The sequence below is a fragment of the Bufo bufo genome, chromosome 4 (genome assembly GCF_905171765.1).
Source record: "Bufo bufo chromosome 4, aBufBuf1.1, whole genome shotgun sequence".
Lineage (NCBI taxonomy): Eukaryota > Metazoa > Chordata > Amphibia > Anura > Bufonidae > Bufo > Bufo bufo.
Genome location: NC_053392.1, coordinates 358,485,663 through 358,510,385, shown reverse-complemented (window position 1 = coordinate 358,510,385; position 24,723 = coordinate 358,485,663). Strand labels below are relative to the sequence as shown.

The 24,723-nt window shown below is 40.3% G+C and overlaps 1 protein-coding gene across 1 annotated transcript in view; it reads left to right on the top strand.

Moving 5' to 3' along the window:
• The window catches only part of LOC120999212 (titin homolog), a 946,165-nt gene that overhangs the window by 872,164 nt on the left and 49,278 nt on the right, over positions 1–24,723 (top strand). Inside the window, exons 83-90 of the mRNA XM_040430085.1 lie at positions 9,476–9,541; positions 11,186–11,251; positions 12,295–12,360; positions 13,825–13,890; positions 16,418–16,483; positions 18,547–18,608; positions 21,810–21,879; positions 22,982–23,047. Coding sequence (XP_040286019.1) covers positions 9,476–9,541; positions 11,186–11,251; positions 12,295–12,360; positions 13,825–13,890; positions 16,418–16,483; positions 18,547–18,608; positions 21,810–21,879; positions 22,982–23,047 — 528 coding nt within the window. The remainder of the gene's footprint in view (positions 1–9,475; positions 9,542–11,185; positions 11,252–12,294; positions 12,361–13,824; positions 13,891–16,417; positions 16,484–18,546; positions 18,609–21,809; positions 21,880–22,981; positions 23,048–24,723) is intronic.

The following is a 24,723-nucleotide window of genomic DNA, read 5'->3' as shown; positions in this document are numbered from 1 at the left end:
CGCTCTGACAAAACGCTGGTGGCAGGGCATCCCAGCACCTCTGAGGCATAGAGTGCAAGTTTGTGCCACGTGTCCAGCTTGGACACCCAATAGTTGTAAGGCACAGAGGGATCACCGAGGACACTGACACGGTCTGCTACGTACTCCTTCACAATCTTCCACAATGTTTCCCTCCTTGTGACACTAGGCCGCGCATCAGGGTGACGGTGCTGGTGGGGTGTCATGAAATGTCCCAGGCCTTGTAGAGTGTTGTCCTGCCTCTGCTGGAACTGCGGTGTGTCCCTCATCTCCTCTCCTGGGTTGGCCAAGGAACTTCGTACTCTGCCACCAGCGTTGTCAGCTGTAAATATTTCTGCAATGACATTCTGTTCTGTTATTATTATAGTTTTTTTGTTTGTATTATAGTTGGTATTATAATTGTTATTATGGTTTATGGTTGTAAAATATGTTATGATTATTTGGTTATTTATGTGTTAATTAACAGGCCCTGCCATTGGTTTACCTTTACTCTCTGCCTCCACTGTTGTCATATGGAAATTTTCTAAGCAATTTTTAAACATGGACATTCTGTTATTGCATCGTTTTGCTCGTCCTCTCCAACACAGGAATGAGAGATGAGAAGTTCCCTTTGTAGGGGGGGGGGGGGGCGATAAGGGTGAACAACCAGTAATCAGTGTTGTCTAACATGCGTGTAACGCACGGGTCGCAGGAAAGGCAGCCTAACATGAAGTCAGCCATGTGTGCCAGATTCCCAACAGTCAAGACTTCGCTGTCGTCATCAGGAGGATGACTCTCATTCTCCTTATCCTATTCCTCCTCTCCTACCCATCTACAGTGCTGCCCATAATTATTCATAACCCTGGGAAATTTTGAATTAAAGTTAAATTTTTTCAACCAGCAAGTAATTTTTTGACGGGAAATTACATAGTTGTCTCCGAAAAGATAATACAAGAGGCATTATTGTGGAAAAAAAACATTTCTCAGCTTTTATTTACATTTGAGCAAAAAGGGTCCAGTTCAAAATTATTCATACCCTTCTCAATAATCAATAGAAAAGACTTTATTGGCTATTACAGCAATCAAACGCTTCCCATAATTGCAGACCAGCTTTTTGCATGTCTCCACAGGTATTTTTGCCCATTCATGTTTAGCAATGAGCTCCATATCTTTCAGGTTGGAGGGTCTTCTTGCCATCACCCTGATCTTTAGCTCCCTCCACAGATTCTCAATTGGAATCAAATCTGGACTCTGGCTGGGCCACTCCAAAACGTTAATGTTGTTGTCTGCTAACCATTTCTTCACCACTTTTGCTGTGTGTTTTGGGTAATTGTCATGCTGAAATGTCTACTGGTGCCCAAGGCCAAGCTTCTCTGCAGACTGCCTGATGTTGTCGTTGAGAATCCTCATGTATTGCTCTTTTTTCATGGTGCCGCTTACTGTGATTAGGTTCCCTGGTCCATTGGCTGAAAAACACCCCCAAAGCATTAGATTCCCACCACCATCTTTGACAGTGGAGGTGGTGTTCTTTGGGTTGATAACTTCTCCTTTTTTACGCCAAATGAAGGAAACATCATTGTGACCAAACAATAAAATTTTTGTTTCATCTGACCATAACACAGAAGACCAGAAGTCTTCTTCTTTGTCCAGATGAGCTTTTGCAAAGGCCAAGCGAGCTTCTGTGCGCCTTATCTGGAGAAGTGGAACCCAGCAGTGTACAGTGTCCGTTGGATTGTCTGCCATGAGACATTGCCAGCAGCAGATCCCAGATTCACCAGGATGGCCTTGGTGGTGATCCTTGGATTCTTTTTCACATCTCTAACTATCCTCCTGGCCAGCACAGGTCTCACTTTTGGCTTCCGACCACGTCCTCTGAGATTTTCCACAGTGCGGAACATCTTGTATTTTTTGCTCAAATGTAAATAAAAGCTGCAATTTTTTTTTTTCCACAATAAGGCCTCTTGTACATTGTCTTATTATCTTTTGGGAGACACCTATGTCATTTCCCATCAAAAAATGACTTGCTGGTTGAATAAAAGTACCTTTGAGTAAAAATTTGCCAGGGGTATAAATAATTGTGGGCAGCACTGTATGCAGAACAGATGGAATAAACCTGCTATAGCTACTACCCTCTGTAGCGTAGGAAACTGCCTCTTGCTCCTCCTCCTCCTCATCATCCAATTCACACTGAGAATCCAAACTGATGGTGTTCTGGCTATCACCTTGTGTAATATCTTCCCCCTATTTCCATCTCTTCCACATTTGAGGCGTCCGCCTTCATCGTTACCAGCCAGTGCTTCACTAGACACAGAAGTGGTATGGTTCGGCTGATAATGGCGGCATCGCCACTCACCATCGGTGTTTATCCCTCAAAGTTGCGTAAAACCTCACAGAGGTCAGACATATGAGAGCATGTTGCAGCTGGTATTCCACTACTGCCCTCTACTGCTCACAAAGCCTGGACCCCATGTAGAACGTAGAGTTCCAGCGCATGCTCACGTCACACAATAGTCTGTTAGCTGGCAAATGCAAGCGCTGCAGCAGCATTGCTAAACTGACGGCAGCTGTAGATGACTTTTGGAAATGGGCACATACACAGCGCACCTTTACCAGTAGCTAAGGCAAAATGGGGGAGGTTGGGAGAACACATGGCCTAGGTATGGTATGGCCAGATCCCGGACATTAAGGTGGGATCCAGATGGCCATATCAGCATTTGCCCCATGTACAATTTTACATTCTTCACTGGACAGAGGTTGTTTTCTGCCTCTGTGATGGCCATGATTCGCTGAGGGCTGGGCCTGTTATGTTCCAAGGTTTCACGTTTTTATTGTTATTGTTTGAGTTTGATTTTCAGGCTGTAAAATAAAATATGTTATGGTTATTTGATTCATTTATGAGTTCTTAAAAAGTTCATGCCATTGGTTTAACTCCATTCTTGTTTGTTAGCTTTTTAGTTATATTAGTGTATAGGTTTGGGATGTTTGTTGTGCATGGTACATATATGCTGTATGATTGCCATGTGTGTGAGCTTGCTGAGCTACAAAGCTGCCAACAACTTATGGCCATTATCAGACACAGCCAACCTGGTCCCTTATACCCTGCCCCAGCTTTGCGGCGGTGTGCTTTTTGTCACCCAAGCAAATTCATTTTAGCAAGGCCTGTTGCCGCTTCCCCATGAGAATTCAGAGTTTGCAGTGGAGGAGGAGGCGGAGGAGAAGAAGGGGGGGTTGCTGCCACTAAAGTAGGTGGTGGCAGAAATCCTGATGGCAGTAGTGCCTTTTCAATCCTTGGCGTCGGTGACACCTGTGCCATCCCAGGGTTCGACTCGCTAACAGACTACACAAGGTTCACCCAGTGTGCCGCAATGGAAATGAAGCGTCCCTGGCCAAAAGCACTTGTCCATGTGTCCTTCGTTAAGTGGGCCTTCCCAATAACTGCGTTGGTCAGGGCACGGGTGATGTTATGGGACACACACACAATTGCTGGTGTAATGCGAGGACAGCACACTGTGGAAAATAGCGGCAGCTGGGGACTGAGTAACGAAGGACGGCCGCCGCCATGAGGCTGAGGAAAGCCTCAGTGTCCACAGGCCTAGATGGTAACATTTCCATGCCTATAAATTTTGAAAGGTGCGTATTTAGTTTTGCTTACAATCAAAGGCCTGCGGACATCTGCATCCTGTCCTTGGACACAGAAAGGGATGTGCTAGCAGATGGTGCTTGCAAAGGCCCAGCTGCAGGGCAGGAGTCATCCAGGCCTGCATCTAGGACAGAGGATTGGCCAGCACGTAACACAGGGGAGGAAGAGGAGGCAGTGGTGTGACCCACAGACACTGATTGTGGACCCATGGGTTCGGCCAACCGATTAGGGTGCTGTGATGCCATGTGGTGGATCATGCTGGTGGGGTAGAGGTTGCTACTGTTCCCACCCCTACTCATTTAGCCTCCAGTGTACAGTCTTCCCCCATTATGTTCCCGTGTTTGAGTGTTTATTGTTATGGTTTTAGTTAGTTTATTAATAGGATGTAAAATATGTTATGGTTATTGTTATTTATGAAATGTTGAGTTCTTATTTAGGTATAGCACAGTTACAGTTAGCAAATTCCAATTCTTTTATCGTCCCCACCTTCCTCAATAAAGCCCCAGACTGTGGAACACCTACCCCTTGTCAAAGGAGATTTGCACAATTGGGAACAGTTGTTTATCGTGACCCGCCTTCTCCTTTTTGGCACCACACAGCCTTTTCCAGCCTGTTGCGGTGCTGTGGATCCCTCCCACTCTGTCCTGCTGTCCTCGCTTGGCTTTCCACCTTCCCAGGTTGGGTCAGTGATGTCATCGTCCCCCATCTCCAAATCCACTTCCTCACTCTGGTCATCCCCCTGACTTGTATTGACCTAACAAGACCCTACTTATTTTCAACTGTCTCATCCCCATCATCCACCAAGTGAAACACTAATTACCATCCCCCCCCATATCATCTTCTTCTGACTTTGGTGGCTTAAGAGTTTGGGGATCAGTGCATAAGATATCCTCATGTCCCTCTTCAGGGAGGGTCAGGTCTACTGCAGGCCCTCACCTACAATTTTTTGGGGGTCAGCTGACATGGTGTATTATTTTCTATGTTTCAGACTTGGAAGGAAATGTAATTCGGTTTCCTTCATTGGTGAATCTTTCACGCATCTGTCATTTAGAGGATTTTGGCTTTTATATAGTGGACCAAGGGTAAATATTTCAATGTTGTTGTTTTTTTAATATGTCAGGCTTGACTCCATTTTCTCCTCTCTCCTTTGCAGATGTCTTTTCATTAGACCCTTTTGCATTTGGGGCCTGGAAGAATTACAATTGCATTACCTTTTTTCATTGTATGTGCCACATTCCCTAGATCTTTCTTTGGGGTAGACCAGTGGTGGGCAACCTTTTTTTTCAACTGAGCCAAATCTCGCCAAAACCACGATTGAAATTTATTTTGAGAGCCACATTTTTAAAACCGAAAATACAGTCAGTGACGCCTCCTTTGGCCTGAGCGCCGCACGGCACACATGTAGGCAGGACAGCCGCAGGCTGCCGCCCCCGAGAGGAGGGAGGGCAGCGGGCGCCCGGCACACAGAACAGTGCTCCAGACTAAAAAAAATTCCTAGTAGCCATTGGCTCCTGAACTGAAAGATTTAGGAGCCAAATCAAATTTTTAGTCGCCAAATCGAAACTGAATCAAAATTTTGGTATCGTGACAACGCTACGCCGATCAGATCGGCGTAGGGTTGTTTTGAAACCAAAATTTTGATTCGCTTTCGTCACCATAAAAAAGTATTGTGATACTCAATACCGTGCAAAAAAAAAAAAACACCAAAAAAAGCCACGTGCATTTCGCATTTTATGAAACATTCGGCCCATAATAGAACAGTCCTATCCTATTTTTTGGGGTGACAAGGTGACTAAAAAGGCTATGTAATATGTTTATTTATTTATTGTTTATATATTTTATATGTAAAATTGGGAAAGGGGGGATTTAAACTTAATATTTTAAAGTACTTTCACACTAGCGTTTTTCATTTCCGGCACTGAGTTCCGTCACAGGGGCTCTATACCGGAAAATAACTGATCAGTTTTATCCCCATGCATTCTGAATGGAGAGTAATCCGTTCAGGATGCATCAGGATGTCTTCAGTTCAGTCATTTTGACTGATCAGGCAAAAGATAAAACCGTAACGGTTTTATCTCCGGCGAAAAAAAATGAAGACTTGCCTGAATGCCGGCTCCGGCATTTTTCCCCATAGGAATGTATTAGTGCTGGATCCGGCATTCAAAATACTGGAATGCACCCGCACTAAATCCGGACCCATTCACTTCTATGGGGCTGTGCACATGAGTGGTGATTTTCACACATCACTTGTGCGTTGCGTGAAAATCGCAGCATGCTCTGTTGTGCGTTTTTCGCGCAATGCAGGCCCCATAGAAGTTAATGGGGCTGTGTGAAAATCGCAAGCAAGTGCGATTTTCACGCATGGTTCCTAGGATGAAAGTCTATTCACTGTATTATTTTCCCTTATAACATGGTTATAAGGAAAAATAATAGCATTCTGAATACAGAATGCATAGTAGAAGGTCAATATAATAAACATTGGTGGCGCAGTGCGCCCCCCCCATCACCCCAATATAATAAACATTGGTGGTGCAGTGCGCCCCCCCTCAATATAATAAACATTGGTGGCGCAGTGCGCCCCCCCATCACCCCAATATAATAAACATTGGTGGCGCAGTGCGCCCCCCCATCACCCCAATATAATAAACATTGGTGGCGCAGTGCGCCCCCCCCATCACCCCAATATAATAAACATTGGTGGCGCAGTGTGCCCCCCCTCAATATAATAAACATTGGTGGCGCAGTGCGCCCCCTCCATCACCCCAATATAATAAACATTGGTGGCGCAGTGCGCCCCCCCATCACCCCAGTATAATAAACATTGGTGGCGCAGTGCGCCCCCCCATCACCCCAATATAATAAACATTGGTGGCGCAGTGCGGCCCCCCCTCAATATAATAAACATTGGTGGCGCAGTGGGCAGTGCCAATGAGGGTTAAAAAATAAAAAAATAATTAACTCACCTCCTCCAATTGATCGTCTCCTGTTCTTACTTCTTTCTAGTTTCTTCAGGACGCAGGACCTGTGGTGACATCACTGTGCTCATCACATGATCCATCACCATGGTAATGGGCCATGTGATGAGCTCAGTGACGTCACCACAGGTCCTGAAGAAACTAGAAAGAAGTAAGAACAGGAGACCGGCAGCTACCTGATCAACTGGAGGAGGTGAGTTAATTTTCTTTTATTATTTTTAACCCTCATTGGCACTTCTCACTGTGCCACCAACGTTTATTATACTGGGGGGGGGGGGGGGGGAACCGCACTGTGCCACCAATGTTTATTATACTGGGGGGGGGGGGCGCACTGTGCCACCAACGTTTATTATACTGGGGGGGGGGGGGGCGCACTGTGCCACCAACGTTTCTTATACAAATACAGGAGGCGGGTGCCGGAATCAAATAGCCGGCACCCGACCTTTGTGACAGGGAGCTGCGATCAGCGGCAGTTAACCCCTCAGGTACCGCACCTGAAGGGTTAACTCAACTGCAGCGGATCGCAGCTCCCTGTCATAGAGGTCGGGTGCCGGCTATTTGATTCCGGCACCCGCCTCCTGTATTTGTATTAACAGGTCAGTTTTCTTCATTGGTGGCGCAGTGGCCACAGCCCCTCCCCTCCTCCTCCCGTCTCTTCTTATTGGCAGCGGCGGGGGCAGCAGCAGCACAGGGGGGAGGGAGAGACTCCTCCTGCGCTGCTGAGAACGATCATCTCCTGTGCCCGCCGCTGTATTGAGCAGAGCTGCGGCGGCGGGTCCAGTCGCAAATGGCATCTGGAGCCCTGCAGAAGAGCCGCATTAAAGTGTGTAAAGAGCCGCATGTGGCTCGCGAGCCGCGGCTTGCCGACCACTGGGGTAGACAATAGAATTCCAAGATAGTCAGATAACAGCTTGTAATTGTGCTACAGTTCCATAATGTAAAGAGGCAACAAATGCTGACCGCCATTCCCTGCGCTAATTCTGCTATGTGACGTTCTCTGGAACCCAAAGGAACATTAAAATTAGAAATTGGTCATTCTTTCTTGGTAGCCTGTGCTAACCGGGTCAATTAACTTCTTAGGTGGTCAGATCAACAGGCCCTTGCTCCTAATGTTTTTGTGGGTCACCAGCAGGCCATCAATTATCATTTAGAAAGAGTGTGCATGATGCCCTCCTTTATGTGTAATAAAGGGTATATTGGAGTGCCAGTTCCTTGTAATTTTTGGCAGCCCTTTCACTTAGTGCATAGGCTTTATGAGTGTAGGAGTCCCACTACCTGAACAATTGTAGCACCATGTGAATGAGGCCCTCATTTATGTGATATACAGGCTGTATCTCTTCTTCCTTGTCATTTTTGGCGGCACTTACACTATATATACAATTGAATCTACAGGAAAGAATGTTTCGTAACAATTTTTCCTCTAAAAAGGATTTTTTTTTTGTGGGGGCGGGGTTTTGTCCGTTTTTTTCTCAATCTGTTAAAGTGGCGTACAACTTGGACAACATGGTTTCCAGCAGCGACATTGGTGTCCAAGATGCATCCAGATGTGATCTCCCTTCTGTTCCTGATTGATTTCAGAGGTGTTTCCATCACTTTCAGACCTTTTCCTATGGTCCAGGCCCCCTCTCCTCATCCGAGCATGGGGTGCCTGGTTGTCTCCCATTGACTTCCATTATACTCGGGTGCTCGGCCGAATCTTCGTTAAATCGTAGCTTTATTCGGTTTGAAACACTACACTTTAAATATTGCTGTGCTTCCTGTTACACTCAAAGTGCTGGATGAGCTGGTAACTGTATCAATGCTCCAGTTTAAGTGAATGGGAGCAGCTCTGCAGTTTCCAGCTAATCCACTACACAATGGAAAGGTCTGTGTCGATCTGGTGTACCAGAGATAAGGAAGAGTAGGTGTCTATACCAAGTGCTGCTATTTTACATAGAGAAAATTAGGGTAAATCCAGCACTCGCCCATGGAGATTCAACTTTATTTCCTCACATTAAAATATTCATTAAAAGGAGGGCAATCTGATAAGAGGCTTATGCATTTTGAGCCTCAAGTAGGAGCCATATTGCTTTGAGGTTTGAAATACATATGAGGAATTAAAGTTAAAGCTTTTATATTTCTCCATGGTCTGTGCTGAATTAAACTTCTTCTCATCTGTGCATTTTTTATACTGTAGATTCAAACTATGAAATACAATTAAAGCTATCAACTTGTTGTAATTTAATGGTTTCAATCTGTCTAGTTAGTAGTTGCTTATAAGCCACTTTGATACTCCTTGGTAAGATTCTTATTACTAAGGTTCATTATATCATCATTCGCTAAACCACATATATGTGTTCACAAAATCTGTAGTGCATCAGCAATACCACTGATTTGTTCTTCAGGATTGTAATATTTATAAATGCTAAAATATCTGGTTGCAATCCTAGTGTGATGGCACTTTAAGACAATTTTAAAGAAAAACTTCAAATTTCATGGGATAATATGGGTTGAAAATCCTTCTAAATTAATTTTCATTGGCAGTTGAGCTTAAACTATAATCAAATATTATCCATCATTAAGACAAGAATGAAACATGTGTGAGAAATATTAACCTTCTTCTTAGGCACATGCTGACATAATGTATGACTGAATAAATTTAGGGTACAAACTTTTTTGTATATTAAAGATACTATATATCAAATGTGTTGCTAGCAGCTGTTTTAGTAGTGGTTGGATAATTTCTTTTAATGGTCTCTGTAAGAGATAAATATGTGCATTATTTATTTCTACAGAGGTACAAAAGAGGTATTATACATTATGGAGGCATATGAGATGCCAGTACCAGAATATTAACACATGCATTTTCTGTTCATACCTTCAGGTTATATTCACATTGTCCAGAATATCTCTTATAATGGACTTGAAAAACTGTCTCATTTTGGAGGAGGTAACTAATAAATAATGCAGCAACATGCATAATGGTTGATTTTTCTATGTCTTAGTAAAACATGCACTGGAGAAATATATACCAAATTTATTAAGAAGCTCCTTTATTGCAAATTTTTTAATTGGTGAGTAGCTCAAAAAGTTGCAAATTTTGGCATAAATATGATGTACACCCTAATTTGCAGCTTTTATACCTCACTATGACATATGAACATTGAGAAATCTCCCCCAATGTTCTTATAGGAGTTTTCATTCATGCCTTAGAGTAAGTCATGAATGTCAAATTGACGAGGGTCCTACTCTCGGCACCCCGCTGATCAGCTGTTTTAACATGCTGCAGTGCCAGAACCAGAATCGGAGTAGTTCTGTAGTAGCCAGGCATGGCCACTACACATTATGCAGAGCTAAGTAGTTCTGATGCCTGATTCCTGCACCACAGCTATTGAAACCACGTCACCTACAGGGGTGCTGGGAGTCTATCTCCAGCTGAATTGATATTAATGACCTATCGCCATCAGTTGTTACATCCTGGTAAATCCCTTTAACAGCTGTTTTTTAAATAGTAACAAAAGCCAACTCTTAAGCTTGCCTACATTATAGATATAAATGATCTAAAACCTGCCAATTTTGTCCGTTTTGTCAGAACATCTCCTAAGTATGGGGTTTCTTGACAGTCTCTAGATGATAGACATCTGTAGGAAGAGTAATAAGGGATTTTTCTTGTGTGACATACTGTAACCAGCTGCAACAGTTGCCTCTATATACATTGAAATTTACACGCTGTACAAGATCTTTTAAATAAAAGGATTAACCCTTATAATCTCAGCTAGATTAGTTTCCTTTTTTCTCAATGTCAAGAAAATAATTCCTTATGTGTAGAAGAAATATACTCTAGACTAACTAGAAGTTAAGGTGTCTAAGTTGGCACGCAATAAATGAAAAATGTACTTCTATTCTAGCAGACCATCATGACAAATTTCTGAGGGCACAAGAATTTACCTATTCTCTGTCCTATTTGACCCTCCATTGCTACAAATTTGCAAAAGAACCATTATTTTTATGTTTTTTCTTTCTTTCTTTCTTTCTTTCTTTCTTTCTTTCTTTCTTTCTTTCTTTCTTTCTTTCTTTCTTTCTTTCTTTCTTTCTCCAATAGTTTTCTCATATGTATGGTTAAAGTTAGTCTAAGAGTTCATCTGTAGTAATCATGGTAATTTTTCAATATTGCACACTTTTATAATAAAAGTACCGCAGTCTTTTTCCTTCTACTTTCTTAGGGTAAGAGCTATAGTACAAGGGTAATTCTGTTTCTTAAGCTAGTTAAGGCTCATCGATGGATGCAACTTTTTAAAGCTTTGGCTCTTACAGAGGCAAATCGGAAACAATTCCGTTGTGTAGTTGCAGGTGACTTTACTATTGTAGACATTGACTAATGATTATTGGCATAGATGTGTGCTTGCCTTAAGCTTTTGTGTGATTTCTCCTATGCCATGTTATTCAATCGAGTCCGCTAAAATCAATAAACATGTTATACAGTAGGAATACAATTTGTTTGCATTGGACTCATAAGTTGTAATTAATTTACTATACTGCATAGATATCCAGAGTTTTAAGTTCATGTTTAATAATACCATTTGCTTTCTTACAGATTGGCTTCAGTTCTTCCAGAATTTCTTCCAAGATAGCTTTAATACTTTTACTCAGCATGGAGAAGGTGATATTATGAATACTATAGTAAATGACATATAAGAACTTTTGTAGTTACACAAGCCCACTTGTAGACTATGGATACCCAGATGGATTTGCCCTAACTCATAGATATTTGTGATATCACATGTAATGCTTTCTTTTGGAATGAAATGCAATACAAATTTACATAAAAAAGAGACAAATGTAAGGGGGGGCTGCTCAAATAAGACTAACAAAGCAGAATTTATTTAATTTATTTCTAAGAAATAACCTTTTTTACTAAAATGTATGCATGTTGAGCTAATAATACATTTTTATGATATTTTATATAAAAAATGTTTGTCTTCTCCATTCTTGATGTATTTTGACTTATTGCTGTTCAGTTCCATTTAGTGTGAAATCCATCAGAAGACTTCCGTCTGTAGCTAGTTTCTATGCTCTTTAAATAAGATAAATCAAAGTGGATGTCTGATTTGTGAGTGTTTAGGAGAGCAGAGAGAATTCAGACTGAGTTGTCAGAGAGCTTGTCCAATACATTTCACACTAAATAAATCTGAGCATGCAATGCATCGAACTTCAAACAGGCTGCAAAAAACACAAAAATGATTTTTAGTCAAACATGTCTGCAGATCTGTAATAAATGTCCCCAAAGGTGCCTATAGTGTTTAAAGACCAATCTGCCACATAAGAACGCACCAGAATTATAAATGGCACATGGTAGATGGGGAGCAATGTTACAGATTGTGCATTGGGTCCCAAGAACTTCAATTTACTTTAAGTCCGGCTCTAAGTTTAGTGGCAATTCTGCCTTGACCTAAAGACATGAGTACTTTCCAAAAACGACATTGTAAAGACTGTAGAGAGATAGGAGAACTTAGTTTGCTAGTTGATGTCAAGTGCAGCATGCTATTTGTCATCTCTGTGGTCTAAATCAGATTTTTTTTTAAGCGTAAATTTAGGAGAAGAGCCTCTTTAAAGTCTTTACGCTTCTTTTGCTGTGCTCTGCAGTAGCATGTGTTCATTTTTATATTAATCTTCATTCATATTTTGTATTGTTGTTTCCTTTAGAATGGGCTCAGTTTTTCCAGAACTTCTCTCATGATGTCTTCAATAAACTTAATCTGTATGGAGAAGGTAACGGTAAATCATTGTATAAGGCATAACTAGTATTTATTAGATGACAAGTTTTTCAATGTAGCGAAGCACTATCTTCTTATAGCTCTTTGTAAAGTCACAATATCTTTGCATAAGACTTCCAACATCTTAGCTCAATTCTCACAGATACTAAAATCAGTGCTGTATAAAACTGTAAGAAATATGGAGTTGTTTTTGAACTAGTCGGTCAAGGGCTACATAGAGAATGCTGTCATTGCAAATCCTCAACATGTCATTGTATTTCATGTAGTCCCTTCACTTTCTTTGAAAGTCAGTTACACTACTAATTTTATACCAGGGGATACATGCTAAAGTTGTCTGTCCAAAATAAAAATCCCAAGCACCAAGACACCTGCGTTCTTTTTATTCCATCATAGTAAGATCCCTTTGTCTACGTACAGAAAGTCAGTGGTGTGACATTTGGTTAATAACGCAAGAGCCTGCATCCCTTGCATGTGGAAGCAAACTTCCGCTCCCACAATAGCAATGTGGCTCAGCAAGGTTCAGGAGGTCATGAGAAAGGAGGACCTGACAGCCTCCATGAGAAACATGCACACAAAATTCTGCAAAATGTGGCGACACTGGATTGAGGTTCAAAACTCCCAGGAATATAGACTATTACTGTCTGCATAGGTTTTTTTTTTTTTTTCTCTCTCTTCCTTCTCCTTCCTTCCATTTCCCTTATCTCTGCCCTTCCTTTTCATCATACACTTGCCTTAAGGCTAGTCTTTGTAACTTTATCAGTGGATATTACTGCTGTTTCCCTCTGAGTATAATTAAGATTGTACCCTTCTTAGGGTTTAGATACGATAGATGTCTAACATGTTGACCTTTTTCAAAAGGGCTGCGACCCACTGAAAATGTCATTGCCTTCTATAATGTTTTATTGAAAAATGAAATAAAGAATTTACAAAAAAGAAAATCTCAAGCGCCTTAGCAAATAATGTTGTTGTCTTTAATATAATGTGATCTTTTGTGGGTACCAGCCACTATTTCAATCCTGAATTGTCTTGTACTGCAGGCAATGTAGCTTTTGGGTGTGTGTACTGCCTTGAGTGGCCAATTCATTATTGGCTCACTCAGAAATGTAATTTTTTTATGTCCCCATCCCCCCCAGCAATCCTCTCCTCGTGTCCAACCCTCACTCCTGAGACTGGTCAAGGTTGCTCTCTCAGACCAAGCCCAGTAGCCACTCCGTCCTTTTTATACACGTATATACTGTATGTCATGTCACTGTATATATTGTCACTGAATATAATCTCACTGTATAATACTATTGAGGGGGGCCCTGACAACATCTTTCAGTCCTCCCCGCGGCGGGCCACTTCTGAGTTCAGGCCCCATAGCAGACACTTTCCTGCTTCCACTATAGCTACACTCCTGGGCCCAATATGTAAATTGACAAAAAAATTTAAGGCATAATTTTTTTCTATTTTTTTTTAGATTATTCTCAGTTCTTCCAGAATCTCATCTATGAAGGACTTGATAAAGTCACTCAGTTTGGAGAAGGTAAGATGATTCAATATTGTTAGGAGGCAACATAAAGAACATAACACAGTTTTAAGTCTACAGTATATGTTGAGTGCTTCTACACAGTTCATTTGCACTGTAATATTTCATATTGCGATCATTTTTGGTCTTTTATTTTTACTTCGTATTGGAGTGACCTATTTGTGTAGACATTTTGCTTCATGCAATAAATGTCACCAGGGAATTCAAAGGGCTATTTATCAAAGTATTTACTTCAGTATTGTGGCACACCATATTTGCACAATAATTTGCGAATTTTCACTTCTCGATACTTTTTTTTAAAAGTTTTGAGAGAAGTGTGTGGGCTTAGCGGGAGGGGTGTGGTCTCCCATGGCTCAACAGATTTACTATAATTTAAGCCAAAGACTGGCGTAAATCATAGTTCAAATCTACAACAGCTGATAGCTGATGGAGATCTGAAAGTCTGGTGCATGGACTGCCTAGAAGTTTGCCAAATTATTAAGAGCCTCTTAATAAATTTGGTATATTCTGTGCTGACCAGGGTGGATAAAAATCAATGATTTAAAAAAAATATATATAAAAAATCAGATTTTTGGGATTTAAATCGTATTTTTTTTTTATATAAAATGCTTTTTGAGGAAAATATATTACCATCCAAAGGTTATTCCATCATGAAATAAAGATTAGTTTTTTAATTATGTAGAATAAGGCTGTACGTGGACTCCCATATTGTCGAATAGTTTAGGCAGTGGCTGAGGGACAGACAACAGAGGGTTGCAGTCAATGGAGTATATTCAGACCAAGGTCTTGTTACCAGTGGGGTACCTCAGGGATCTGTTCTGTGACCCATATTGTTTAATATCTTTATCAGCGAAATTGCAGAAGGTCTCGATGGTAAGGTGTGTCTTTTTGCTGATGACACAAAGATTTTTAACAGGGTTGATGTTCCTGGAGGGATACACCAAATGAAAAAGGATTTAGGAAAACTAGAGGAATGGTCAAAAATCTGGCAACTAAAATTTTATGTTGATAAGTGCAAGATAAAAACCAAGAGCAGAATATAAAATCAGTGATACAGTCCTAACCTCAGTATCTGAGGAAAAGGATTTAGGGGTCATTATTTCAGAAGACTTAAAGGTAGGCAGACAATGTCATAGAGCAGCAGGAAAGGCTAGCAGAATGCTTGGGTGTATAGGGAGAGGAATTACCAGTAGAAAGAGGGAGGTGCTCATGCCGCTCTACAGAGCACTAGTGAGACCTCATTTGGAGTATTGTGTGCAGTACTGGAGACCATATCTCCAGAAGGATATTGATACTTTGGAGAGAGTTCAGAGAAGAGCTACTAAACTAGTGCATGGATTGCAGGATAAAACTTACCATGAAAGATTAAAGGACCTTAACATGTATAGCTTGGAAGAAAGACGAGACAGAGGGGATATGATAGAAACTTTTAAATACATAAAGGGAATCAACAAGGTAAAAGAGGAGAGAATATTTAAAAGAAGAAAAACTGCTACAAGAGGACATAGTTTAAAAATTAGAGGAGCAAAGGTTTAAAAGTAATATCAGGAAGTATTACTTTACTGAGAGAGTAGTGGATGCATGGAATAGCCTTCCTGCAGAAGTGGTAGCTACAAATACAGTGAAGGAGTTTAAGCTTGCATGGGATAGGTATAAGGCCATCCTTCATATAAAATAGGACCAGGGGCTATTCATAGTATTCAGTATATAGGGCAGACTAGATAGGCCAAATGGTTCTTATCTGCCGACACATTCTATGTTTCTATGTTTCTATATGTGTAATTTTTGGGGTAAATAAATTCCATTAATCCATTCACAATGTCATGCTCTTCCAGAGGTTTTTGTAAGATTATTGGGCAGTTTCTCTGCCTACAAGTTATTATCACAAATGCTTGGTTTACTTTTGCAGTTCTCAATACTGAATTCGACTCAGCAGAGATCACATGCCTCTTCTTCACAGCAAAAATGTTATAACATGAATAGAGTTGAGAAAAATACCTTAATCCTAACTTCTACAAACCTATGAATGCAGAATCAACCTAATCAAACTAATATGAGTTGTTATTCTAAAAATCTTCATCTACTTGCATATTATAAGTTATACCAGCAAGAATTAGTCTTTATGTAGAAAACTATGATTTAAATCAAGCCTTACTGACTAGTGATTTAAATTGTGATTTAAATCAAATCCACCCTGGTTCTGACTGACTTATACTAACACTGACATTTGTAATATCTGCCCCTCAGTCTTTTGGATGACGGTTCACTTATGAGGTGTTCATTCTAGTCTGTACCAGACAAAAAAAAAGGTATCGAGATTATGGAGTGCTGCTCCATCAGTGCCTTTCTTGAATGAAGCCTCTATGAAAGACAATAGAGGCTGAGCTATTACCCTCATACAATTTTGTCTGTGAGGGACATAGATCAGCTTACCAAAAGATAATGCACACATTTACTGTGAATGAGTATTCAGTCACATTTTTGGCCGAAGGAATGCTGTATGTTTTTTTTTTTTTTTTTTCAGATTGTGCTCAGTTCTTCAAAAATCTCTTCCATAATGGACTTGACAAACTTAGTCACTTTGGACAAGGTAATATTATTTATTAAGCCCTTTAACCTTGTGGTGCACTTTAATGTAATCGTACATAAACGGTCTGAGGTAAGGCATGTTGATGTACTATTATGTCAAGGAGATGACAAGGTCACTGCCACTTTACCCACACCACTGCACTACTACCACAACTGCTGTGATTGGACAAACTCAGACCCCAGCCTTCATGACTGAGATCAAATCTCTCCTGTATATATGATTACTAGGAATAAAATCCTGAAACTGACCATGGTTCTGGGGATATTTTTTTTTTGCGTAAACCTGTTGGGCATATACAAAAGACACATCCACACATGTGATAACAATTAGCTCTTTTTGAACTCTGAAGTGGATACAAAAGACAGATGAGTCAGTTTTTCCTCTGCACTTTTCTAGTTTTCTGGAGCTGCTCTTATGTTTGACTTCAAAAACTCTATGTGTGATGCCAGTGGTATTTATATGACCAAAAATTTATATTTATGACATGACAAAAATTTAACAAATAATAAACTTTTAAAACATACTCTTTTACTTCAAATATTTTTACATAATAGAGACCATGTAATTTAATATTCTTATCACATCAAATTGAGGATTACACCATAATATTTAAATAGCACAAAATGGTACAAATTGTTTTGCAAATAGCTACCATTTCAACTCAACCATACTGACACAAAAGAATTTGATAAACCAGAATGCCAAGATGAAAAAACAAAATTTTTGTGAGGCTCTCAAGACCATTAATGACATAGTTCTAAACACATTAGCACAGACATTTTGCTTAAAATTTATAAAAAATAACATAAAATGTGTTGATTGAAATCTACTCTTTTTATGCTTATGAATCCAGTGGGAAGTCTTGCTCAGTGAAAGTCTATTTATACAGAGAAATATGTCACTGATAGCGTAGGAAGAGCAGAGATTTAAATTAATAAAATACAAGTTACTGAATAATTTCCCACAAAAAAAGCTTAGCTTATTCTGGTATCCTGGTTTATACTACGCTGCAGATCAGACTCCATGCTCAATGTGACAGGTTCCCTTTAATATATGAATCCATCTAGCTCTCGAACCCCTCCAATCTATCCTCAACTATGCTGCCCGACTAATCCAGCTCAGCCCCAGTTACTCCGCCTACTTTCCCGATACATCCCCACACGCAATCTCTGATCCTCACAAGACCTCCTTCTCTCCTCTTATCACCTTTTCCCACAACTGCTTGCAAGATTTCTATCCCCTATACTCTTGAACTCGTTACCCCAACATATCAGACTCTCACCTACATTGGAATCCTTCAAAAGAAACCTGGAAACCACCTCTTCAGACAAGCCTACAGCCAGTGACCCTGCTGCCTCCATACCGCCATGACCAACTTCACCCTCACCTACTGTGTCCTTCTCCCATACCATGTAGATTGTAAGCCCTCACAGGCAGGGTCCTCTCTCCTTCTGTACCAGTTTGTAACTCGTCTTGTTTATGATTAGTGCAATTGTCTGTATTATGTATGTATACCCCTTTTCATATGTACAGCGCTATGGAATGAATGGCGCTTTAATAATAATAAATAATAAATAATATTAATAATCAGTGATAAGTGTTTCTTAGATTTAGTTTATACAGAACAGTGCTGAACATAGCATCCTTCCTAATTGATCAGCTTACCTTAAAGGGGTTGCCCTATCGTCATTTCCACAGCATGATGGGACTAAGTGACAGACCCAGATGGCCAGGCTTACAGAACAGCTACCGGGCCATGCTCAACTGTTTCCATAACTACCATTGTAGTGAATGGAAGCTATGCTAAGAGAGAAGTAGGGCAAGATATGCTGCTTCTGAGAGTTATGGAAGCAGCTTAGCTTGTTCTGCTATGTTGTTTGCAATATGAGTTACAGAAACAGTGTACCGCTGGCCCACTCTGAAGTTTCCATAAGCCTTGCCACTAGGGGTCCGGGGCTTGGTCGAGATGGGACAACCCCTTTAAGCATGCAGAGATGGGTTTTTATAAACTAGACATTTTATTTACTTATTTAGAAATATATTTCTTTCTATATTCCTTACAGATTGCATTCAGTTTTTACAGAACTTCTACAATGATAGTATTAATAAGGCCAGTGAAATTGGACATCATATTACATACAGTATGTGCATGCTTTTTGTTTAATAAATAAAAAGGGAGAATCAATGTACAGGCCGGTACTCATCATTTATATAACAAAAAAAAAATATGTATTTCTAATGTACAAAAAGATAATAGTACCATGTATAATAACATGATTTCATATATTGCAAATACATGCAGTATTTGTTCTAAAAATTCTGGCTAAATTTACCCCTTTTTTTGGAAATTTCTAACAAATAGCTTATGTGTGATACTATTTAGGCTACATGCACACGACAGTTGTTTTTTGCGGTCCGCAAATAGCGGATCCAGGTTCCTGTTTTTTTTACATCCACATCCATTCCGTTTGTCCACAAATTTTGTAGGTTGTGTTTCTGTGTGTCTCCAGTTTTTTTTTGTGGTCCGCAAAAAAAACCTGAAGGCTGTAATTCTTGAAATTTAATATGTACAGGTTTCCCAGCAATCATCCGCCAAAAAAAAAAACGGATGCAGATGACATACTGATGGCTTCTGTTGGTCATCCGCATTTTTTGTGGACCCATTGACTTCTATGGGTCCACAAACTGTTTTTGCAGACAAGAATAGGACATGCCATATTTTTTTTGCGGACGTGAAACACAGACAGCGGACGTGGACAAGAAATGGATAAGTCCACCACATTTTTAATGGATCCATAGAAATGAATGGGAAACCATCCAAACCGCAAAAAAACGGAACAGAGGCCGCAAAAAACCACTGCAGTGTGCATGTAGCCTTATGCTGTATCAGTATATAATACAGTAGAATTCACAGTAGTATAATATGACAGGTGTTGGAAGATAAAGTATTCAGGTTATCAGTAATATAACATTATTTAGGACTGTCATGTTATAGTAGAGATTCCCATTCCAAAATAAAATGGGAACATAAAATACAATTTGATAACTTTTTTATGCCAGGAGTCTGAAAACTGGTTGCCTCCTCACAGTTGTCTACTTCTAGTGCTGTGCAATTTCAGATTATACTGTATTACAGTACCAGACCAGAACACAATGATTGTGAACTTTGTGACTACTAGACATGTTCAAATAGTTTTAATGCATTACTTTCTTGATTAATTACAAGTAACATAAATATTGTTGGTTTAATCTAGAGATAAGCTAATTTCTTGAAATTTGTTTTGTATATAACACTGTCTAGTAGTGTTGAGCGCGAATATTTGAATCACGAATTTTAATCGTGAATATCGCCACTTTGAGAATTCTCAAATATTTAGAATCTAGTGCTATATATTCGCATTCGCGAATAGTGTTGATTGTGAATATTCTAATCACGAATTTATCGCGTATTTATCGCGGATATCGGCACATAGCAACATCCCTAGCAACCGATAGGAAAGTTGCCTACCCCTTAGTGTTGATCGCAAATATTCAAATCGCAATTTTTGTATCGAGAACATATTACATTGCCGATTTTCGCAATCAAGAAAATAATGACTGGAGATCACAAATTCTCGAATTTGCAAATTTATGGTGAATATTTGGCCAAAAATTCACGAAATATCGCAAATTCGAATATTGCCTATGCCGCTCATCACTACTGTCTAGTCTCCGAGGACTCAGATCTTTTCATGAAAAGATGTTATCTCTTTTTGTTCAAAGGGTAGGCTAATAGTGGCATGTGGTTGCAATAATAGTGGCAGAAGTAGCAGTACAGCATGGAACAGACAAGGCAGTAGATGTGAGTGTGGCAGTTTAGGGGTTGTAGTAGCAGTGGCAGCTGTGTATCAGTAATTGTAATGGCAGTAGGGGTAATGGAAGGCAACAGGAGGACTATGGGCAGGGAGTAGGATCTGCAGTGGTAGCAGCAGCAGTAGTCAGTGGCAGTGGCATGATGGCAGCACCAACAGAAACCATACGGTACAGAATATGATGGCATATAGACAGCAGCAGTGGCATGATGGAGCATTGTCAGCAACGGCAGATCTATTCATCAGCTTCATCTGGAGGAGTCTGAAAATCCTCCCAGATCCATGCCTCGTTCATTTTGACAACAGTGATATTTTGTACCCTGGTGGAGGACAACTTTGGATGTCATGATGTCCCCTGACATGCTGAAGACCCTCTGAGATTACATTGGAGTTTGCACAAGACAGAACAGAGACAGAATACTGGGCCAGTTTGGGTCACTGTTCCAATCTGCCTGCCCAGAATTCCATGGAGTCAGCAAACACGGCATGCGCCAGAGAAAGGCCAGAGATTAGGTATGACTGAACCTGGGTGTTGAGGCAGTATGTCCCTCTTTTCTGATTTGTGTTAGACTGGTGCAGCACATAAAAAATTTGCTCCATCATGTTTATTATACTGAATTGGCTGCTATGGCTTCTACCCTCATTCTGACTCTAGAAAGATGAGGCCTGGGTCTTTTTTTTTTTTTTTTTTGCAATCTTCCATTTTCCAAACATTTTATTATGGTGCCTATAAATTAAAAGTTACTTGTTTCTTATAAATGAAAAGCCAATGTTTGGTACACACATATTATCAAATTGTACTAGCAAAATTGCAAGTTTGCTTTCTGTAATTTGAAGACAGAGAAGCAATTAAATGAAATTCTTGTACAGTAATGCATCTGCTAATATGGATATAACAATGCAGTGTTTGCAGTGAAATGTCTTGGAGCTAAGCATTCAAAAACATGGGTTTAAAAATTGTGTTTTTGCCATAAAATTCTTTGCTATAATGCAACATGTTTAATAACATGGATATAAATCACTTAAAAATATATATATATATTGCAAGTAGCTATATTAATCACAATGTGACCAGTCCCTCACTCCCTCAAAGCTTACTCTGATCAAATTCACTAAAATCTACACAATTATATTTCTCTATCTCTCGCTATAGTGTCCTTATCACACTACTTTAATTTCACTGTCAGAAGCTTAACACAGTATGGTACTTCTTCTTGGTCAGCATAGGGATCGTCCTGCCTACTGCCCCCCTAATTGGCTGAGGAGGCTGTCTTTTAGCCTCTGAGCCAATTAGGACAAGCCCTCCCGCTACTTTCTCTGAGTGTCATGTGATTGCCCATATTCCTCCACTCATGGTTTTCTCGACCAATATTAATTTGTAAAAAATCTGATTTGTTTAAAATCCATTTGCTCATCTCTAGTTTAAACACATCAAGTTATATTACAATTTTGTGTATTAACTGTGCTTTTCTCTTGCAGGTCTTCTTCAGTACTTCAAGGACTTTTTCTATGATATACCTTATAAGGTCAATCAGTTAATGGAAGGTAATATCACCAATCACTATAAAAAGTCTAACTTAAAAAAAAACATTGCCTGCTTTTCTTTCTTATACTGAATTATCTTACAACCTCATGTCTAAAACATATTTACAACTGATCACTACAGTTCTGTTTCTTTGGAAACTTGGTAGCTGCCAGTTACAGTCACCCACACCACTACCTTGCAGCCAGTGAATGGCTGACCTTGTTATATCAGTCCAGCTGGAGATGTCTTTATGATGTCCCTGTGACCTAATAAGGGCAGCATGGTGGTTTAATGGTTAGCACTGGTGCCTTGAAATACTGAGGTCCTAGGTTTGTAACCGACCAAGGACAAAAACCTGCATGGAGTTTGTATGCTCTCTAAGTTTTAGCAAGGGTTTTCTCCAGGAACTCTGCTTCATCTAACGCCCCAAAGACATACTGATAGGGAACTTAGATTGTGAGCCTCACTAGGGACAACATGTGATGATAATGCCTGTAAAGTACTGCAGAATATATCATAACTATATAAGTCAGTTAAATAAATAAGGTAATTAAACATATTCCCCCCCCCCCCAAAAAAAAAACAAAAAACTAGAAATTAATCAAAAAAGATCAGACTGTAAAATCTTTCAATTATACTTCTTCCGAACCCAAAGCAGAAAATGTGACTTTTGTCTTAGGGCCCTTTTACACGGGCCAATAGAGAGGGATAACTGGAAAGAGGAACCACTCAGCTGCAAATACATGCGGCAATGATCTTTGCTGAATGGGGATGAATGATCGTTGCTAAAATCTTTTGTGCCCATGGAGTTTCATTGTTTGTCGACAGCACACCAATGTTTACATAGGGCAATATGCTGCTAACAAACAAGAATATTTCATGACACATGAAAGATGTGATCATCCAATGCAGTGTTTGGTTGTTTGTTAACTTATCGGTAGCATAATTATTGGGAACAAGTGTATTAACCTATGCTCATTCCCGATAAATAGCCCCATCCTCTTTCCATATAAAAAGGTCCTAATAGAAAATTAAGTCCAAATAGATTGTATTAATTATTATTACGTTGTGTCAATGTCATTTCTTGTATAATTTACATTTATTTACTTTTCATTTGTTCAGATCTTTTACACAATTTCCAAAGTGTCTTCTATGATGGGCTCAATAGGTGTGGTCAATTTGGAACAGGTAATTGTAGATTTTAGTATAACATAACTAAACAATATACACTCTTTAACAACAAAAAAAATAATGCACCCAGATAGAAATGTTGGATTGCTGCAAAACATAGCATGCAATTATATTTCAATCAGTTATGTAAATGATTACAGGTGTGGTCTGATTAGACACTGAATCTTGCCACAAGAGGGCATAAAATAGCTTCCGATATTGCCCTATAAAATACTTTCAGAGGCTACTTTGGGTAGTGTTACTCATGGTGAGTAATTGATGCCTGCTAGACATGCTTCTACAATGCACTCAAAGACATTTTGCCCAGTTGACAGACTTTGAGAGGGGGAGTATCATTGGACCGAGAGAAGTAGGAGAGTTTCTCCAACGAATTGCTCACCATCCAGGCTGGTCGGAAATCGTTTTTAGGAGGTGTTTGGAGCAGTGGCTAGGTAAGGATATGCACACATGGCAAACAGGCTCTAGACAGCCCAGACAGATCACCAGTAAAGAGGAACATTTTATCTGCCAACAAGCAGCTCCTGCAATTTTCTTGGTCACCATCCAGACACAGGTCGCATCTTCATTTTCCACCAGTCTCTGCCTAGACTTTTTTTCATACGGAGTAGCAGAAAGAAATTTGGTATCAAGGCACCCATTATATGTCCTGTAATTGAAAGCCAGCCATGCGTCACCTTCGATAGCAGTAGTGTTGTGAATGAGAAATTTGAACTGCTATGGCCTGAGACCTCATCATCTTTAGAGACAAATCCAGGTTCTTTTTGGAATATGATACAGGTTGAGTTTAAGTTTGGGGACTTAATGGTAAGAGCTTTAATCCTGCTTTTGCTGTAGAGTGACGCACTGTCTCAACTTTTGGTGTGATGATCTGGGGAGCCATCGCATACAACGGTCAACCCTACTAGTAATATGAGCACACTAGCAGCTCAGCATTATGTACAGGACATCCTGCAGCCACATATTTTGACTCTCATGACAGGGCTTCCAAATGTCATTTTTCAGCATGATAATACTCTTCCACATACGGCAAGGTTTCTCATGAAAAGTCTCCACCAGATTGCAATACTTCCTTGGCCTTCCCTAGATTTATTGCCAAGCGAGCATTTTTTGGGAAAGCTGGGATGCCAGCTTCGGCAACCTACAAGTGTGCAGGATTTACAGGCCTAGCTGCAACAATTGTGGGCAAATATGCTGCAGGTTACCATATGGAACCTGTATGTATCCATGCCCAACCGTATCTCATCTTGTTTCCCATTAGAGGTGGCCTTACAGGTTACTAGACCTTCCTTTTAGTTGTATATTTCCCCCCATTAAATGTATCCTTTTGTTCGAAAATTGTAATCACTTACATACCGTATTTTTCGCCCTATAAGACACACTTTTACCCCCCCAAAAGTGGGGGAAATTAGCACTGCGTCTTATTGGGCGAATGCTGCAATTTTACACTGATACATCACTGCCGCACAGTGCGGCCGACTTGTGTATCAGCGGGAGGGAGGAGAGACTGGGGGCCGGCATCTTGTTTTCTAACGGCAGCGGGGCCCGATGCAGTAACTGTATTCTACTCAATACGTCACGCGCCTGCTCCGCCCACTTTATGAATGAAGCAGGGGGCGCAGGTGCGTGACGTAGTGAGTTACGCTGCCGGCTCCCGCCCACTCGCCCGGCCTCCT